General features: G+C 36.5%; 1 protein-coding gene, 1 non-coding gene and 1 pseudogene across 8 annotated transcripts in view; 1 reads left to right on the top strand and 2 right to left on the bottom strand.

Annotated features, from left to right (window-relative positions):
• Nucleotides 1-20,958, top strand: part of IFT81 (intraflagellar transport 81) — a 205,843-nt gene that overhangs the window by 160,716 nt on the left and 24,169 nt on the right. For 3 of the 7 annotated variants that reach the window (XM_057305812.1, XM_057305813.1, XM_057305818.1), the window contains 5 exons: nt 7,354-7,440; nt 8,448-8,519; nt 8,604-8,689; nt 13,674-13,719; nt 19,175-19,318. In XM_057305812.1, coding sequence (XP_057161795.1) covers nt 7,354-7,440; nt 8,448-8,519; nt 8,604-8,689; nt 13,674-13,719; nt 19,175-19,318 — 435 coding nt within the window. Of the gene's footprint in view, nt 1-7,353; nt 7,441-8,447; nt 8,520-8,603; nt 8,690-13,673; nt 13,720-19,174; nt 19,897-20,958 lie in introns of those variants that run through there. The other 4 variants (XM_057305815.1, XM_057305816.1, XM_057305817.1 and 1 more) reach the window with 2 other exon arrangements.
• Nucleotides 5,629-7,199, bottom strand: LOC113267104 (60S ribosomal protein L37a-like; annotated as a pseudogene).
• On the bottom strand, nt 5,954-6,055 carry LOC113267120 (U6 spliceosomal RNA). The gene has a single exon (XR_003320598.1). It is a non-coding gene; the product is annotated as a U6 spliceosomal RNA (small nuclear RNA).

Here is a 20,958-nt window from a genome sequence, read left to right as displayed (position 1 = left end):
TCTTATAGGGTGGTTGTAAAGATTGAATGAAATAACACATACAAGGCACTTTGCAACAATGGCAAATACATAAGAACTTTTTAAAAAGTATCATTATAATTATTAAAGATAGTTTTAAAAGAAGAGATATTATTGCCTTTCAACCAAATTGTTTTCTAAGTAAACCATATACCATATCTTAAGTTCTGTAAAGTCATTTATTATATTAATCTAACCAAACCTGAAACTCATTTTCATGTGATTTAACTAGATTTCTCTGTATATGAAGCACTGCCTACATCTCTCATCACAGAGAGATGTAGCTATCTTACCACCATTCCCAAATAATGCAACTCTCCAGTTCTTTTCATACCCCTTATCATCAAGTCAGAGAGAGTACCTAAGCCATGTCAACATTTTCATCTCTGTCTTCTGCCATGTTGAAAACTCACACTGCTAAGGGCAAACACTGTATGATTCCACTTACATAAATTTGACTAAAGTAGTCACATTCACAGATACAAAGTGGAATGGTGGTTGTGGGGGATGGGGGAATGGAAAGTTAAGTGTTTAATGGGGCAGGGGTTTGATTTGGGAAGATGAAGAGAGATCTGGAGATGGATGGATGGTGGAGACAGCTGCACAACAATGTGAATGTGCTTAATGCCACTGAACCGGACACTTAAAAAATGGTTTAAGTGGTAATTTTTATTTTATGTATGTTTTACCACAATAAAAAAATCTTTTTTTGAAGATTATTTATTTATTTAGAGAAAGCACAAGTGGGGTGAGGGGGAGAGGGAGAGAGAGAATCTTAAGCAGACTCCCCAGTGAGCGTGGAGCCCAATGTGGGGCTCAATCTCATGGCCCCAAGATCACAACCTGAGCTGAAACCAAGAGTTGAATGCTCAACTGACTGAGCCACCAGGGATCCCCTAAAAAAAAATCTTTTAAAAAGAGTAGGAGGTGGGCGGGTGCCTGGGTGGCTCAATCAGTTGGGCATCTGCCTTTGACTCAGATCATGATCCCAGGGTCCTGGGATAGAGCCCCACATTGGGCTCCCTGCTCAGCAGGGAGCCTGTTTCTCCCTCTGCTGCTCCCCCTGCTTGTGCTCTCTCTCACTCTCTCAATTAAATAAATAAAATCTTAAAAAAAAAAGTGCAGGACTTGTCTATATTTGCATTAACTGTTGTTGTTGTTTTTTTTTTTTAATATTTGAGGTCAGTGTGTTTGGTGAGTGCCTGATGTTCATTTTGCTTATCTTCATATGTCCATCTCCTGCATCCATGTATAGTTCTACTTTTATCCAGAAACCTTTTGTGATAAAAAGTATACTGAAAAAAAAAGGCTAGCCACGTCATTGATTATAAGCTCTTTGCAAATATTAACTGAAATTCTTAATTGTTCTCTACTTGGAACATTATTTTTAACTTGTTTGAGTGTACTTACCACTCAAAACTACATAGATATATTGGTAAAGTGCAGGACCATTTAAAAATATATTATACTAAGAAAATATATACTTCTTGCTTTAATGGGCAACTCAGATATTTAGGAAATTTTTTAGTGAAGTGTTATACATTTCCTTTCTGTTGTACTTGCATGTTCTAAATTTGAATATTAACAATGGTCTGAAAAGTAGGGTATCGTAACTCAGATGTATAATTTACATTTATCTAAATCTTTTATAGTCCCCTAGAAGTAGAATAGGATCTTGAAAAGTTTCATGTTTGTTTTCTTAGGAGTAGTTCTATAAATTGTATGTAATTAAATGTCATAGTACATATAATTGCTAATCTATGAGAAAAGCTAAAATACTCAGAGTATACAATACAATTATTGATTTCACTGAAATATTTCTTATTGATCACTTTTTCTTATAAAAGTAAATACATGTGCTGGGTAAGAATTCAAACTACGAAGAATTGTTTAAGGAAAGAATAGAAATTATTTCTTTCTCTACCCTCCCCAGGAGTAAAACGGTCCTTATGTGTTTTCTAGAAATTTTCTGAGAATTAATGAATGGATACTTATTTATTGGCTGCCTAAAGTTTGTTCTCTATACCTTTATTCTACTCTCTAAAAGGACAAAGACCTTTTTTGGTGGTAGGAGACAAAATTCATTTCTGATTTTAAGAACAAAATTTCTGCTTCCTTTTATTTGCATTTGCCTACTTTTGCCCATCTTTTGCTTTTAGTTTTTTGAAAGTTATCATGTTTTAGGTGTGTCTCTAAATAGGTCTTGAATTGGATTTATGTATGTGATATAATCTGAAGGGTTTGTTTTAATTAGTAAGTTTAGCCCATTTATATCTATTTGATATGCAGACGTATTTGATCGTAGTACATTTTATGGGTAGCTCTTGATTTTAAGGCCTATTAAAAAATCCTGTTTGTCCTCTCATTCTCTCTCTCCCTCTCCCTCTCCCTCCCTGTGTGTGTTTCTGGCTTGTGGTTTTGTTCTGGTGGTTATATTTGTAACTCCACCATTAATCATCCATTTCTGTAGGTAGTATCTATTAATCCCCACTGTGAGCAGTGACAAAATTAGTGTATTTCCTCTTCCTTCTCCCTCCCTTCTCTCTCCTTTATTAGCATCTGATTTTAGTCAATTTTATTGTCTCTCTTACTGTTAGCCTTTATACTTTTAATATACTTATATTATGACTTGATTCATCAGCTTTAAATTATATCCTTTGATATTCTCCCACCCATCCCCAGCAATTAAGAACTGAGGAAACCAGCATATTTGTTCTACCTTCCACCTTCTTTTACCTTTCCTTTCCCTGCAGGTTTTGTTGTATCATTTCTACATTGCTAAGGCATGTAACATTTACATTCAGTTCTATTTCCCTGGTTCCCACTTTTGTTTTCAGGGTTCAACCTGTAATTATTAGATTCAGTACTCATTACCAATACTTTCACTGCCCTTTTTCCTAATTTCTATTGTCTGTGATTTGTCCGCTAGGAGAATCCTCAAAAAAAACTCACAAGAACAATATTCCCTGATGAGTTCTTGCATGTTCTAGAATTTCTTGCCTTATATATTTAAAAAAACAGCTTGATTTGAACATAAAATCTTTACATCGTGCTTTTTTTCTTTGAGAATTTTCCAAGTATAACTCTACAATCTTCTAGGTTAAGTGTGGCCATGAAGAGATAGGAGGCCAACCTAATTTTTTTAGTGCCTTTATCTTAAAAAGAGTATGTCTTTTCCAGTTGTTGAGTACTGGGTTCTCTATGCGTTCATCAGATCAAGCTTCTCAAATGTATCATTTAAAACTTCCTGGTGAATAGGTAGTTGTTTATGTGTATAGAGTTTCAGTTTTGCAAGATGAAAAGTTCTGGAGGTCGGTTGCACAACAATGTGAGTGTACTCAGTACTTACCTGTACATTGAAATATGGTTAAGATGGTATGTTTTATGTTATTTTGCAACAATTAAGAAAAAGATTCCTGGTTTTAAAAGAAAAACCTTCCTTGTAAATTATTTATTTTATCATTATTTTTTACTCTGTTTATTCCTGCTGATGCTTTTTGTCTGCTATTAACGTAAGTACGCCAGCTTTCTTATGATTAAGATTGCTTGGTATATCTTTTTATTTGTTTTCTTTCAGCTTTCTGTGCCCTTACTTTTGTCACTTGTCTTATAAACGGCATATAGCTGGATCTTGTGTGGGTGGTTTCTTCATTCAGTTTGAAACTGTCTTTTGAATTGGTGACTTTAATCTCATTTACATTTACTTTTATTATTGATACATTGGGATCTATTTCCCTTTCGTGCATCCTGTTTACCGTGCTGCTTCTTTCCTGCCATTCATCGCACCACTCTTTCTTTTTATCTTCTTTATTCCCTTTATTCCTTTTCTGTCTTGTATTCTGATATTGTTTACTCTTAAATGTTTAACGTCTGTTTTCCTGACTTAACAGTCTAAATTTAATCAGCATCTCCCAAATGATCCAGGGACCTTAGAGTAATTTAACACCCTCTCCTGCCTTACATGTGTGTTGTTATCCTCTGGTAGGTTGTTTCCATTTTATTTCTTCGTCTCTAAAAGCAGTTGTCATGGTGGTCATTGCTTACAATTACTATTTTATACAGTCATTTCCTGTTTAGATTTACCCACATATTTAACAGTTCTCACCATTGCCGCTTGTATGTTGATCCTTTCTACTGGATTCTGTTTTCTTCTTCCTGATAAATTTCCTTGTTTTGTTTTCTTGTAGTAGTTCTCTCCATAAAGAATCATTACCATAAGTAAACCATCTTTTTTTTCCCCTTAAATAGTGGCTTGCTTATTGCTTTCTGGTTTCTCTTGTGTTGAAAGGTCTGCTCTCAGTTTAATTATCATTAAAGATACTGGTAATGTCTTCCCTATAATTGGTTGTAATATTTTTTTCTTTGTCTTTGGTGTTGTCCAATGTCACTACCACGATCTAAATACAGATTTAGTTTTATTTGCTCTGCTGGAATTTGTACTTTTTGTCTTCCATTAATTCCAGGAAAATTCCACATGATATCTTCAAATATTCTCTCCCTGTTCTTTTTAGTCTGTTCTCCAGGGACTGCTATTAGATGCATGTTAGGCATACTTATCACGTCCCTATGGGGATAACAGGGGGTGTCTGTCCCCTGTTGCATGACTTCGCCTTCATATTTTTATCTTTTTGTGTCTCTGCAATGAATTTTAAATAACTTCTTCATCTTTCTTTTTATCTTCTGAGCCATGTCTAGTCTTATATTTATGCCATTTAATTTTTAATTTCAACGACTTTTTTTCATGTTTGTCTATTTTTACTCACTGTACTTTTTTTTAAATCTTTTGTTTTCAGTTCCTCCTTTATAACTTTATTTCAAGCATATTTATTTAATAGGTTTATTTCTACTATCCAAAGTTCCTGGAGGGGCTGTGTTTTGTTTGTTTGTTTGTTTTTTAGATCTTCTCATCTTCACTCATAAGGATTGATTGTTTCTGTCTTGTTTCCGTGTATGTTTATACTTTTGGTTTGTGAGCTTATCTTTAGTAGGGTTTTGTCTTTTGAATCCCAGCAGCTAGGATGGAGGGTGTGTCCCTCCAGAGTGGCTTTGTAGTTGGCTCTGCCAGGTGTTTTAGGAATATCACCAGCTTAGAGCTAATTTTGAATTAATATCTCAGCTTAGCAGTTCATGTAGGTAAGGGTAAATTCAAACCCAGACCTGCCTGATGACAGGTCCCTTTCCTCCAGTTGCCGCTGCAGCAGCACAGGTGCATTTACTGGTTAGTTTAGCCATCAGACTTACAGAGCAAAAAAAAAAAAAAAAAAAAAAGGCTGTCATCTTCTATAGTATCTTCATCTCATTGAGAGGCCCAGCAGCCACAGCCTCTGTTGCCCCTTCTCCCATTTAGGGTGTGTATGACTGTCACCCATGAGAGCCTTAGGTATCTGTAGGTCCCTTTGATACAGAAAAGTCACAGCTCCTTTTTACTACCAGTTTCCTTTTTCCAATAAAAATTAGGATTTTCATTTCCAAGCCTCTTTTGAGAAAGCAAAATTAATGCAATGAAAATCAGAACATCTAATTAACAAATTTAACAGCAAACCAAAGTAATTTTGATGCATAAGTTAGCCCATTTGTCATAGACCAGCAGTGTTTCAAATGGTAGAGCTTCTACCGGTCTTTCAATTCCTTCAGACGTTCCTGTGAGGGCAAAAGTGGTGCTGTAGGTCCGGGCCCCACCCACTACAGTTTTCACGCAGGAACCACAGTGCCAGATCCCTACTGCTTTTCTTTTCATCTTGGTTTTGCCACAGAAGGATCAAGTACTTCTCGTGCTGGCTTATTTCCGTCTTCATCAATTTCCTGAGGGAGACACCATAACAGGTCCCATATTTACCGATGATTCTGACCTTCTTGGTGTGTTTAGCCTTGTCGCCACAAACTAAGTCTGGGCCCAGGAAAGAGCTCCCACCAGTTTTGTTTTTGTTTTTTCTTTTTTAGTATGGAACGCTTCACGAATTTGCGTGTCATCCTTGTGCAGGAGCCATGCTAATCTTCTGTCATTCCAGTTTCAGTGTATGTTCTCCACAGCAAGCACCCCACCATTTTTTTCTACTGTGCTAGTTACCCCAAACCAGATGCAGTCCCACACAACAAAGGAAGCACACACAACATTACCCATTTGTGTTAACTCTCCTGTTCCCACAGAAACTGCTATGTGAAACCAAGGTCATTCTGAGGCTGGCTTGCTTCAGTCCAGGCCTGGTGTTAACCCTTTACACCCACGCTGAAAAAAAGCTTGGATTCTGTGGGGTTCTCCATTCTAACTTTCCACTCTGTCTTCTGCCCTGCCTGAATATTAGAATCCCTCCGTTACCAAGATTGACTGCTCCCAGCTTCCTTCACCAAGGGCAGGCTCAGGGTGCCATCCTTTGTTTCTGTCCCTGGTAATTCCTCTTACTTCCTTGAGAAGTTCGTTTCCACTCTGGATTTGAAAAGATGTTTACTCCACCTTATCAAGTATATGCAGATATTTTTAACATTTCTAAGTATTTATAGAAGATTTTCAAGTTATCTAACCCAAAATATTATATTTGAAGAAACTTTGAAACTACTCGAACAGCCTGAATTCAAATTCTGATACCCCTTTTCAGCAGTATAATCTTTGGCAAGGTCCTTGGCCTCCACGAACTTTCTCTCAGCATGGTGTTGGTGATATTAATACCTACCTCAAGGGGTTGTGGTGAGATTGAATCACTGACAAGGGTAAAGCTCAGAGGCTCTACCATGGTGTCCAAATTTCTGACCAAGTCCCTGCCAAAGATTTCAGCATCTTCTCCCACTTCCCAGACATACTCCAATATAATGAACTACTTGTTCGTCTTAAATTATTCTTCTTTCTGCCTCCCAAGCTTTCATACATAGTGTTCTTTTTTCCTGAACATTCTCCTCCCTTGTGCACCCTCGCCCCTAACTATTATACTAATCCTTCATCCCTCAACTTAGATATCAGTTTCTCTATCCCTGCCGATCTCCAAGCCTGGGTTAGGTCCTATGAGAGCCCCGCGTTCTCCTATAACACTTATATTTGCCCATGATAGCTGTTTACTTGTCTGAACATACTTTAGGGGAAGGATTTTGGCTGTTTTGCTCACTGTTGTATCCCCAGCTCCTAATAAAGAGCCTGGCACACAGCTCAATACATGGTAGCTATTATTTTTATCAGCACCTTCATCTGTCATAATTCTCAAATGTCTGATTGTTGTATAAATAACTCTTAAGTATGCCAAGAAGCTTAGAGTTAAGTTACAAGACCGACAAGGGCATGCATTGTTTCAGAGCCACATTTTAGGCCTTTGTTTTCCACCTATTCAATCATTTATCCTTTCATATTAGGAACTAACCCAGGAGTGTGATGAAAAGAAATCTCAGTATGATAGCTGTGCAGCAGGCCTCGAAAGCAATCGATCCAAATTAGAACAGGTAAGAAGAAAATTTTTATTTTAACAATTTAGCAGAAACTGCCTGTGCATGCATGTTTTCATTACACCAACATCAAAAGATTTCCAAATCTTTATCCTTAGCCCCTGAGCCAGTTTCCTAAGTTCCAAAGATCTTTATTTCTTCAGACTTGATGCGTACATACTGAATTCTCCATCTGTACCACAACCACCAAAGTCCGGGCCCTCATCATGCATCTCCTAGCCTGCCACAGTAACCCAGACGTGCTCTTCCACCTCCACCCTCGCCTTCCTAAAGTTTTTTCTCCATAGAGAGCCAAAGAAACCTGTAGAAAACTTAAGCCACCTTCCACTGTCTTCCCATTGCACTTAAAATCTAACTTCCAAACTATGGTCTGCAAGGCCCCCCGCCTCATGAACTTCATGTCCATGTGCTCTGCTCCTCATCCACAGGGCCACAGTCATACTTGCCGCCTTCCTGCACATCAAACAGGCCAAGCTTGTTTTCACCTCACGGCTTTTGCTTATCCTCCTCTCTCTGGGACACTCTGCCTCCATCTCTCCTTTTCATCATCAGGTCTCAGCCTAAATGCTACCTCCTCCTAGAGGTCTTCTCTGATCACCCTACCTAATATTGCCCATTTGGTCACCCTATCACATTCTACTGCTGACTTTTCTTCATAGTACTTATTCCCATCTGAAACTACCTTCATTACGTGTCTCCTTGTTTATGTCTGTTTCCTCTACTTGAATGAGGGCAGGAATCTATAGTCTTGTTCACTGCTGTGTCCCCAGCACCTAGCACAGAGTGGGGCACACAGTAGGTACTTAATAAGTGAATAACTGAACCTGTAGGTTTTAGAGTGATATGAGTAGTCTCTAGAAAAGATTTCAGCGTAGTCTATTATGGTAAACAAAATTGTAATCACAAAAGAAGAGATTACACTGATGGTATTTTGTTGTATGTTTAAACAGTATTTGATTATTATTCTTTCAATAATGTTGCCCGTTTAAAATTATATATTGTAGGAAGTCAGGGGACTCCGTGAAGAATGTCTTCAAGAAGAAAGTAGATACCATTACACAAATTGTATGATTAAGGTAAAGCAAAGAAAATGGATCAAAAACCTTTCTGAGATTTTTCTGTTTCAAGGACTTAACCTATAACTTGGTCTTTCCACTTAGAACCTAGAAATACAACTTCGTCGAGCTACTGATGAGATGAAGGCATATGTCTCTTCTGATCAACAAGAAAAAAGAAAGGCAATTAGGCAAGTAATTTTGTTGTTTTTGAGTTACTTAATGTTTTCACCTATAGAAGTTTTTTTTTTCAACTAAATTTTTTATTTAAATTCCAGAATAGTTAACTTACAGTGTTCTATAGTTTCAGGTATGCAATGTAGTGATTCAAAATTTTTATACATTACTTGGTACTCATCATGATAGGTGTACTCTTAATCCCCATTACCTATTTCACCCATCCCCCACCTGCTTCCCCTCTGGTAACCATCTATGTGTTCTCAATAGTTAAGAGTCTGTTTCTTGGTTTGTCTCTCTCCCTCTTTTTTTGCCTTTTTTCATTTGTTTTGTTCCTTAAATTCAACATATTAGTGAAATCATACGGTATTTGTCTTTCTCTGACTGGCTTATTTCAGTTAGCATTATACTCTCCACCTCCATCTATGTTGTTGCAAATGGCAAGATTTCATTCTATTTTATGGCTGTCGCCTATAGAAGTTTTATAAACAAAATGGAATTACTAAATTACTAAGATTGGGAGTACTTAAATAAGCAGATACTAAGATATTATTTAGGATTAAATCTTGTTAAACATCTTCCTGATAGTCCAGCCCTAGTAACTAAGTAGAAAACCCATAATTTTCTTGCTGGCTTGCTTACTTTTTTTTTTTTATCATGGCAAAAAAAACATATAACATAAAATTAGCCATTTTTGCCAGTTTTAAGTGTATAATTCAGTTGCATTGATCACATTCACAATGTTGTGCAATGATCACTAGTATATAATACCAACCCTTTGTCATCACTCCAAGCAGAAACTCTTGTAATCATTAAACAATAACTCCACATTCTCCCCTCCCCAGGAATACATATAATTTCATGGTTCCTTTTTTATAAGCACTAAGATTGGTCTATTTTTAAACAACCACATGGCCCAGACTGTAGTCATCTGCCTGCTCATTGTGTAGTGTATGCATGTATTTCAGCTAGAAGCTGTGTGTTTGCAGTGTGCCAGCCTTCAAAACAAGGAAGGGTGTGTAAATACCACTAGTCCTTATATGGTGATTTTTTTGGTAATCCAAGCTTGCAGCATACTGTAATAAATCAAATGCTGCCTGGAAAAAAAAATGCATTTATGGTTGAATTGCTAGCTGTGACAAAATGCAGTAATTGAACAAGATAATCTTTCTTTGCCCCTTACCACAGTTCAGATATTTCATTTTTACCATCCAGTAAGAACTCAAAATAAGGATTCACGTTTATTCTAGATTGCACTTGAGATTTTTAGTGGCATTTATATTAATGTTACAAAAAGGAAATCTAATAAATGGAATGTTGCAGAGTCTAATTTTTTAAATATATAATGCCCTGGAATGCAAGCCAGACTGAACATGTCCTATAAATAGAAGAGTATTTCTTCTAATACTCTGACATGTTACACATATTTAATGTACTTATTCACATTCTTTCACTGAATATAACCTTTGCTGAAATAAATCTGTATGGTCAATGGTAATATCTTACAAATGTGAGAAGTTACTTTTATCCTTGACAGAAAAGTTTTAGAAATTAAGTTCCATTTCTTCCAAAGTTACAATATAAATAGTAAAGAAGGAAATATTGCCCCTGAACTATTGGTTTTCTGGCCAGGTAGTCTTCTTCATCATTTTAAAATACATCCTAAACCTTTACCATTCCTTTGTTTTCCTATAGAAAAAATATTTTTCCCTGGCTAGAGTAATACAGAGGAATATTATTTTTTTAATATATTTTTTAAAGATTTTATTTATTTATTTGACAGAGAACTAGAGAGTGCAAGTAAGCAGAGCGACAGGCAGAGGGAGAGGGAAAAGCAGGCTCTTTGCTGAGCAGGGAGCCCGATGCGGGGCTCGATCCCAGGACCCTGGGATCATGACCTGAGCCGAAGGCAGCTGCTTAACCAACTGAGCCACCCAGGCGCCCCTACAGAAGAATATTATGAATAAAATGGAGTTAATTGTACTCTAAATTCACAGATACATGTTTAAAATATTGTTATTATTATTATCATTTTTATTGACACAATATTTTTATTGTTATCCCATTTTCTACTTTTATGATACTTTTGAATAAGACCAAAGGTCTAAGGAATTAGCATGGTTTTGAAAAATTATCTGCAAATTTTAGTTTTATTTAGAGTCAGGATGTTTTATTTTGAAATACTAAAGAGGGACTCATAAAATTTCTTTCTAACCTGGTTTTTCCAATTCTGAGTTTTGTGACCTTAGGCAAATCATTTCCTCATCTATAAAATAAGGAGAACAATTTATACCATCAAAGATCAAGTTAAATATAATGCATGTAGCAGTGTTTTAGAAATTATGTAGTATGAGCTCCTGGAGGACAAGGACTCTGTCTTGTTTTCTTCCTGAAACCCCAGGGTATGCTTGGTATATAACAGGTGCTCCATAATTATTTCTTGAATAAATTCATCAAATAAATTTAAAAATTACATATTAGTGTTGTATGGTAAAAGAGCATGAGCCTTTGATTTCTTGATTAAATATAAATGGAAATTCTAAAACAGTTTGGACATTTCTCAGTCCTAGGGTAATAAATGAATTATTTAGAGCTATCCAAACTTGGGGTACCTGGGTGGCTCAGTTAAGCTGCCGACTTTTGATTTCGGTTCAGGTCATGATCCTCAGGGTTGTGAGATCAAGCCCTGTGTCAGGCTCCACACTAGGCATGGAGCCTGCTTAAGATTCTCTCTCTCCATCTAATCAATCAATCTCTCCCCCATCCAACCAGTCTCTCCCCCAATCAATCAATCAATCAATCCGAACTATATCAATAAGTTCTTTTTAAGGAGTAAATCATTTATATTCTCCTAGCTGTTTTTCACTGGAGAGCTGGAAAGATAAACAGTTTGACTTAGTGTCTCATAAATTTTAAGGTCAAAATAAAGGTTCATCAAAATTGTATTTGTTCCCTTCCACCCTCATTTCCATGTCTAAATTCTGCCTTCAATCCAGCTCTATAAGGACTTTGAGTACTTTTTTTCTTTAAGATTTATTTATTTATTTGAGAGAGAGAGAGAGAGTGGGAACACGGGGAGGGGCAGAGGGAGAGGGAGAGAAAGTCTCAAGCAGACTCCACACTGAGCCCGAAACCCCTCACAGGGGTGGATCCCAGGACCCTGATATCATGACTTCAGCCAAAACCAAGAGTCAGGCGCTGAACCAGCTGAGGCACCCAGGCGCTCCAAGGACTACGAGTACTTTTTATTCCCATTCTCTCCAGTCTAGTCATATTTACCTCCCTTTTTGCATGAATGTGGATCGTCCTTCATTTAAGCTGCTAGAATTTCTCTTTGTGGTTTATGATTTCTTAGATTTCCAGTTTTGTGCTGTTTAACTTCTTACTACAGTGTAGCTTTACACAGAAATACTTTCTCTGTGTAAATTTGAGGTCCAAAGTCTCTTTTATCTTCTTTGTCATTGGTTCCTTTGTCCTCTCCTTCGATCTTTGTCCTTAACACTTTAAATATCACTTTTTGTCTTATGGAGTATTACAATATAATTATACTTTTGGGGCTTCTGGCTGGCTCAGTTGGTAGAGTGTGCGAGTCTCGATCTTGGGGTTATAGGTTCAAGCCCCATGTTGTGTGTAGATTACTTTAAAAAATTTTAAATCTTAAAATATATATCTGTATAATTATACTTTTGTTTAAAAACTCAATACAATGTTATTTGTATTTTTTAATTTTTACTTGAAAACTACAGGGTTTTTTTTAGTTTACAAAAGATATGCTTATCAAAACAATAGTAACCATTGTGAAGTACAGTACACAAAAACTGAATGTTGCCCACATTGTCATGCCTCAGAAATACCTATTGTTAATATTTTGGTGTAGGGGCACCTGGGTGACTCAGTCAGTTGAGCATCCGACTCTTGATTTTGGCTCAGGTCATGATCTCAGGGTTGTGAGATTGAGCCCCGTGTCGGGCTCCAGGCTCAGGACAGACAGAGTCTGCTTGTCCCTCTCCCTCTGCTTCTACCCCCACTTGCACTCTCTCTCTCTCTCAAATAAATAAATTTTAAAAATATTTTTTAAAAATAAAAATAAATAAAAATATTTTGGTGTATAATTACTCCATATTCTTTTCCCATGCATTTGCTGATGTGTGTGTGTGTGTGTGTGTTAGCAAATGCATGGGGAAATTTTATGTGTATGTATACAAAAATCAGGTTAAACTACATATTCAGTTTTTCTCTTAATTATATACCTAAAATTCTCTCTATTTCGGTATTTATAGATCTATCCCCTCCCTTTTACAACTCTATATTATTCCTTTGAATGGATGTACCATAATTTATTTAAATATTTCCCCATCTATTAACATCTAGTTTGTTTGCAGATTTTCACTGTTATAAGCAATGGTGAATTAAATAGTCTTTACATTCATCTTAAGTTACCAGAGTTTTTCTTGTAAGATGACTTCCTAGAAATAAAATTGCAGGGTTAGATGTTATTTAATGTTTATTTAAAATGTATATCCTTTCTCCTTTCTACAAACCTCTTCAAAAATAAAGTGTCACTAGGGTGCCTGGTTGGCTTACTCGGAAAAGAATCCGACTCTTGATCTCTGGGTTGTGAGTTTGAGCCCCACGTTGGGTGTAGAGATTACTTAAATAAATTACAACTTAAAAATATAATAAAAAAATAGAGTGTGCCTTAAGCAAAAATGCATTACCATTGTTTTAAGTGTAAATTAACCAGAAATAGTACTTAACATTTTAATTCTCTTAATTTCTTATGCAGTGGTTTGTGGGTTTTTCTCCATAAATTACTGTTTACTAGAAGAACAGACTAAAGATGGGGAAAGAGAGTGTAATGGTTTTCATTCTGATTCCAATACTCTAAACTGTCTGTATTTTCTACTATATTTAGATTGATAAGTTAATTTATAATTTAGTTGTATGATCAAATCAATTGAAGTAAATTGAAACTAAATCATTATGTTGATCCCCTAGGGAACAGTATACAAAAAATATTGCTGAACAGGAAAACCTTGGAAAGGTAAGAATGTATTATTTATTTTTTTCAGTGTGTCTTAATTTAGGGTTTCAGTACATGGTTTTGATATTGTCATTCTTTTTAAAAGGTTATAGTACAGTTTTCAAAGGGAAATTGGATCTTTCTTAATCTCTTGCAAAGATGAAGACTCTAGGAATTTATGTGTGTGTGTGTGTGTGTGTGTGTATGTGTGTGTATACAAAAGTGAAGGCATGTGGATTTTTGGAGAAAAATCTGGTTTTATTTAACAAGGAGTTTATGAGAAGGTTCTGGATAAGAAACAAAACTGCCACTTGTAATGAACTACAAGTTTTCAAATAATTCTCAGGTATCTCTTTATGAGATAAGTATAAATTTATTTATTTAATAAACACAAAGCTCATTACTGTAATCCAGACACTGTTCCATGCCCTTTACAAACATTGATTCATTTAACACAAATAATCAAAAAACCTTCCTTGTCATATTCAACTCCTTCCCTGCCAGTCTTATGAAAGCAGGAGTACATAATTAGGTCTTATTTTCTCAGTTCTCCAAACCACTCCTAGTAGAAGAGGTGGAAGATAGTAAAGGCCTTGACCACTGGGGCTTAAGTGACCCAATTCATTGATTATTTTGATTGGCTTCATAAAGCAACACATTTTGACAGTAATTTTAAAGACACCAGCTCTGTCGTGTTTTTTTTTTTAAGATCTATATTTAGCAGCAACTCAAGACTGGTGTCCTTATTTATATTTTCTTTCTTTTTTTTTTTTTTTTTTTTTTGAGAGACAAAGAGTGCAAACAGCAGGGGGAGGGGCAGAGGGAGAGGGAGAGAGAGAGAATCTTAAGCAGGCTCCAGGTTCAGCACAGAGCCCAGTGTGGGGCTCCATCTCATGACCCTGAGATCACAACCTGAGCCAAAATCAAGAGCTGGAGGCTCAACCAACAAAGCCACCCAGGCACTCCTCTTTTTTTTTCTCTCTCTTCTTTTAAGATTTATTTATTTATTTTGGTGGCAGAGGGGCAGAGGGAGAGGGGGAGAGAGTCTTAAAACAGACTCTGCACTGACTACAGAGCCCCACGCGGGGCTCAATCTCATGACCCTGAGATCACAGCCTGAGCCAAAACCAAGAGTTGGTTGCCCAACTGACTGCGCCACCCAGGCGCCCCTTTATTTACATTTACTAGTTTGAATTATTTTAAAAAACGTACATGTATCTATGCTTTTACATAAGTGCTGAATTAGCTCCCATAAACTTGTAAGTAATATTCTAAAGTTAAACTCCAGGGAAAAAATGGTATGGAGAAAAACGGCATAATTATTTTTTTTCCAAAGATTTTATTTATTTGAGAGAGCTAGAGAGAGAGCAAGAGCAGGGGGAGAGGCAGAGAGAGAGAAACAGACTCCCTCCTGAGCAGGGCGCCTGATGTGGAACTCAGTCTGAGGACCCTGGGATCATGACCTGAGCCGAAGGCAGACACTTAACTGACTGGGCCACCCAGGCACCCAACAATGGCATAATTATTAAGTAAACTTTTGTAAAGTCTTTTGAAAAAGACTCTTAAAAACTAAAAAACGTATAAGAGACATTTTTTATGGAAAATTTCAAGCCTATATAAAAAGTAGAGGAAATAATGTAATGAATTCATGTGTAACCATCACCCATCTTCAGTAATTAAACTCATGACCAGTCAGGTAAGTATCTGCCTTCAGCTCAGGTCATGAGCGCAGCATCCTGAGATCGAACCGCACATTGGGCTCCCTGCTCAGCAGGGAGCCTGCTCCTACCCCTCCCTCTGCCCCTACTCTGGCTTGTGCTCTCTCTCTCTATCAAATAAATAAATAAATAAATAAAATCTTTTTAAAAAAAATTAAAGGAAACCTTAAAGCTGATTCCTCCATTTTGTCAGAGAAATTTTGAATTCTGTGCACTTTCTTCCATTTATGGGATGACATGCCATACTCAAAAGGAAAAAAAGAAATAATTTCATGTTTGAAAGCATATATTTGAATCAAGTTGTAAACATTCACTAGAGGCTTTTGGGTTTTAGGATTTAGAATGATTGTCGATAATTAGCTTTCATCCAAACATTTCATATATTACATAATGTATTTTTTCATATGAAAACATTCCTCTATTTCTTTTGTTTTGAAAAGTATGTGGATGGATGCTTTGTGTAGAGAAATATTTATCAAACCTGAATCCTTTCAAAGATCCAAATGTAATTGCTAAATCTGAATAAAGATTATTCTTTCCCCTTCCAGTGTGGTGTTTTATTGCAGGATCTTTGCAAAAACTGGTAGTAGCAGTATGACAAGTGTATTTCAGCAAAAGGAACCACTGATTAGCTCAGCCCCCAATTGTCAGTCTGTATCATTTAAGAAACAAAGTTCCTCAATCCTCTCATTGCTAGAGTAGATCTAAATTTTTTTTCTTTCCAAATGCTCTTTCATTTTTTTTCATTTTTTAAATTTTAAATTCAATTAACATATAATGTATTACTGGTTTCAGAGGTGGAGGTCAGCGATTCATCAGTCTTACATAATACCCGGTGCTCATTACATCACATGCCCTCCTTAATGTCTATCACCCAGTTACCCCACACTCCCACCCCTCTCCACTCCAGCAACCCGCAGTTTGTTTCCTATGATTAAGAGTCTCTTATGGTTTGGCTCCCTCTCTGGTTTCGCCTTCTTTTATTTTTTCCTCTTTTCCCCTATGATCCTCTGTTTTGTTTCTTAAATTCCACATATCAGTAAGATAGAGTAGATCTAAATTTTTAAGGAAAACACCAAACCTAGCCTTTCAAAGTGATGATAGCCTAAGCCTTCCAAACCAGCATAGACTGGACATCCGCAGCCCTCCTCAGGCCAGCTGGGTTTCTGGAATTAAACCAACCTATAGTGCTACAATTCACACTACCATATACTAGAATTTGCCTTACCAAGAACTATGGAATACTGTACTGAAAGTTATAACTCCCCTCAGCCCCACTATATCACCTCCCCTTTAAAGAACAATGAAATCTGTGAAAAGTATTCTTGTACATTACAACTATCAACAAAATAAATGTGGCGTTACTGTATCAAGTGACAGTAACATTAAAAATAAATTATATACTAAGGTAGTTGTATTCATAAAGTTAAAGGTTTCAAACACACATGGTTATGAAGCACATTAAATTTAATATTTCTGACACAGACAGTGCCCACATACTGTCGTCAGTTTCTTTAAATAACTTATAGGTGGTTAGGATTTCTGACAAGGAAGTTATTCCAATAATATAAGAAAATGTATAGTTAAGTAGTACCTTAATCTTAAAATCATTCTAAGAACTGTTAAAATTCTTGATCTGACTTACTACTTTTGTTTTAGTTCTTGAGGATAAAAATATTTGGTGTAAAATAATTTATTTACTTTAAGTTTTTATTTAAATTCCAGTTAGTTAACATACAGTGTAATTCTAGTTTCAGGTGGACAATATAGTGATTCCATACTTCTATACATGGTGCTCATCATAAGTGCCCTCCTTAATCCCCATCACATCAACTATTCAGCCCATCCTCCCACCCACCTCCCTTCTGGTAACCATCAATTTATTCTCTACAGTTCAGAGTCTGTTTCTTGGTTTACCTCTCTCTCTCTCTCTCCCTCTCTCTCCTTTTTTTGTAAATAGACTTAAATAGATGTATTTGCATTCCAGGTACTGTGTCAAAAATTTGCTATTTGCTTTTGCTATTTTTTTAGAGAGAGAGCATGCACAAGCACAAGCAGAGGGGAGAGGCAAAAGCAGACTCCCCGCTGAGTAGGGAGCCCTATGAGTGGGCTCGACCCAGGATCCCCGGGATCACTAGGACCCTGGGATCACAACCCGAGCTGAAGGCAAAAGCTAACTGAGCCACCCAGGCACCCCTAAATTCTGTTAATTCTGCTTTGTTTCCCGTTGCTATTTGCTGTTAATTTTGCTTTCATTAGCCATAGCTGGGAAGGGCAGTCTTCAGTAAAGTGTTTTGAATCCAGGCCTCAGCTTAGTTTAGCCTCTTGTTTGGGCTAAATTATGACGAGGCTTCTCATTTGTGTCCTTAGATCAACTATTAGATCAACCATATACCAAGAGAGGAAAGGATGGGGATGGTTCTGTGTTACCTGTTTCCGTCTTTGCTTCTTTTTCTGTCCTTGGTTATTCCTCACACTCAGTGTCACTGTGTACATTTCTGTCACGCTGTGTTTCCTGATGTGTGCGCTGTCATGATCTCTGTTTTCCTCTGCCTACCTGCCTTCCTTTCTTTCCCTCTTCCTTCCTTCCTCTCATTTTCTCTGACTTTCTGCTATGCCTCCTTTCAGTCATCCTTTCTGGATTTGCCCTAATACAAAACCAAAGTATATTTTTACAATTTATTGGAACATTTTCTTATTCCTGTTTATAATTTTAGAGTCTGTGAGTAGAACAGTTTTGACAGATGGAATCATATAGGCTATTAGTAACAAAAACAAGTCTGGGGGCACCTGGCTGACTTAGTTGGTAGAGCATGAGACTCTGAATCTCAGTGTTGTGAGTTCAAGCCCCATGCTGGGCAAGGAGCCTACTTAAAAATAAATAAAAATAAAAACAATTCTGATAAAGATATGGCTTATTTAATAGTGTACTTTTTAAAAAATCACAAAACCTTCTTCCTGAGGAATATATGCATACAATTTGATTTATTTGGGCACACATAGAACACACACAGATTCAGGAAAGAATAGAATATTTAATAATAATAATAATAATAAAATAATAATATATAACATATGATAGTTTCTCAAGTATTTCTAGATCTACTTTGTCATGTGAAAAAATAATCTTATGGAGTGCCTGGGGGGCTCAGTTGGTTGAGTGTCTGCCTTCAGCTCAGGGGTCCTGGGTTTGAGCCTCAAGTCAGGCTCCTTGCTCAGCAGGGAGTCTGCTTCTCCCTCTGCCCTACCCCCCTGCTCATGCTCTCTCTCACTCTCACCCACGCTCTCTCTCGAATAAATAAATAAAATCTTAAAAAAAATAATCTTATAAGGCAGATAATTTTATAATTATCCCCTTTTATCAGCCTTAACTGACAGTTGAGAGAAGTGAGGTCCACAAAAATTGTCTTTCTTATAGCTTGTGACAAAGCCAAGTTTGAAACCAAAGTCTTCTGACTTCCAAAATCTGCACTTTTTTCTACATCATGGTACTGTTTCATTTTCCTGATTCCCTTTATTTTTTCACTCCCTTTCTTTTATATTTTTCTATTCTTTTTAACTTCAAGCTTCCTACATCTGTCATCAATTTAATTAACTTTTATCATCTTAGTTTTCATACATCTCAGAAGAACCTGGTTTAGTTAACTGTTATTCATCAGATGTACAAAAAGCAGACCATGTTCTTCTGTTGATAGTAATAGAAGTAAATCCCTGAAACTGAAACTCAGTCATTCTTGATTTTTTTTTTTTTATGGTAGAAACTCCGAGAAAAACAAAAAGCTGTACGAGAAAGTCATGGTCCAAATATGAAACAAGCGAAAATGTGGCGTGATTTTGAGCAGTTGATGGAATGTAAGAAACAGTGCTTTCTGAAACAACAAAGCCAAACTCCCATGGGTCAGGTAATTCGGGAGGGCGGGGAGGACCGGTTGGTGCTCTGAATCCCCGTGCCATCATTCGGAGTTTTCAGCTGATACTTCTAGATGTAAGCACAATCCCGTAATGCATTTCTTTTCTGGAAAGTGATTTGTACATTTTGCTTTCAGGTTAGCCATTCCCTAGTAAGTTTCCTTGGAAGATGATGTTCAGGTAGATTTAGGTTTTAAAGTTTTTTAATATGACAAACGGCTTTTATTGTTTGGCTTAGTTTAGAGAGCAGTGGTGTCTTAGGAGTTTTATGAGACAGGAGACTAAGTTTACTCTCTGTAAATGTAAACATGTGTCCATTAAGAAGCATGTAGTTTTTTTAAAAATGTAATAACCCAGTGGCTTAATGTTCTTAATCTTTTTTTAACTCTAGAGGAATCTTTTAGGAACTAATATCTCTTGTTTTGAAGAAACATTTATCTGAAGTTCAGCAATTCCTACAGTTTCACTTCAGTTTCTCTTTCTTCTGTAAAATTCAAGAAAATTTGCTATTTTGAATAACATATTTGTTCTGTCTGTATTATTTAAAGGCGAATAAAACTTGGTGCACATATGATGACTATTTACTTTTGAATTATATAGCTGTGCCAAATTATTATTTTTTAACTATTTGTGTTATAGAATTGTATTAAATTTACAGATTATTACTTATTTTTACCCGAAATCTAATATAGTATTTAGGTCTTGGGTACTTTTATTTTAAATATAATAAGTAGTCACAGAATATAGAAATTATCATGTGCTAAAAAGCTACTGTAGGATTCCAAGTGAAATTCAAGGGTCCAAAGTGCTTCTAATTTCTGCTTCATTTGGATAGGGTACTTGAAGATTTCTTTGATTTTTCCTTGAAGAAAGATACTAAATTCATATGCTACCCTTTACTTCACTTCAGTTTCATTATACTTTTTAAAATGTCTTCTTTTAGGGGTGCCTAGTTGGTGCAGTGTGTTAAGTGTCTGATTCTTGGTTTCGGCTCAGGTCACGACCTCAGGGTCCTGAGCCCCACATCAGGCTCCACGCTCAGTGCAGAGTCTTCTTGAGACTTCCTCTCCCTCTGCCCCTCTGCCCTGCTCTCGCTTTCTCTCTCTCTCTAAAATAAATAAATAAATCTTTTAAAAAAATAAAATGTCTTCCCTTTAGATTTGAAAACTCAGATTTCAAATTATCAGCATGTCCATCCTGGGTTAGTTCTCTGTAGGTAGCCTGGGGATGGCAGTGAGAGGCAAAGAACATTTCAATGAAGAAAGTTGTTTCTACCCTGTGCAAAACATGCAAACTTGATTATGGCTTTGGATCTCTTTGTTTCCAAGTGTGTTCTTCTCTTACTTTTGTTTGAAAGCTTCTTCTTGGCAATCAGATAAACTTACCAATAGGGAGACTATTGGTAACTGCTATCGCAAGAAAAGATGGGATCCATCAGTGCAAGGAAGAACTTACCAAGAAAGTATGGAAAGAAACTTCTTTTAATAAATTTCAAGAAAAAAAAAGAAGCATTTTAATATTATTGTTATGTGGTTTCAATCTGGGCCTTAGCTTACTTTAGCCTCTTATTTGGGCAAGTATCAGCCACCAGAATTCTCATTTGTGCCTTTAGATCAACAACGAGATATACCAG

Source organism: Ursus arctos, unplaced genomic scaffold, assembly GCF_023065955.2.
Source record: "Ursus arctos isolate Adak ecotype North America unplaced genomic scaffold, UrsArc2.0 scaffold_34, whole genome shotgun sequence".
Classification (NCBI taxonomy): Eukaryota; Metazoa; Chordata; class Mammalia; order Carnivora; family Ursidae; genus Ursus; species Ursus arctos.
Note: the sequence above shows the minus strand (reverse complement) of the source record. Positions and strands in the feature narration are given on the sequence as shown.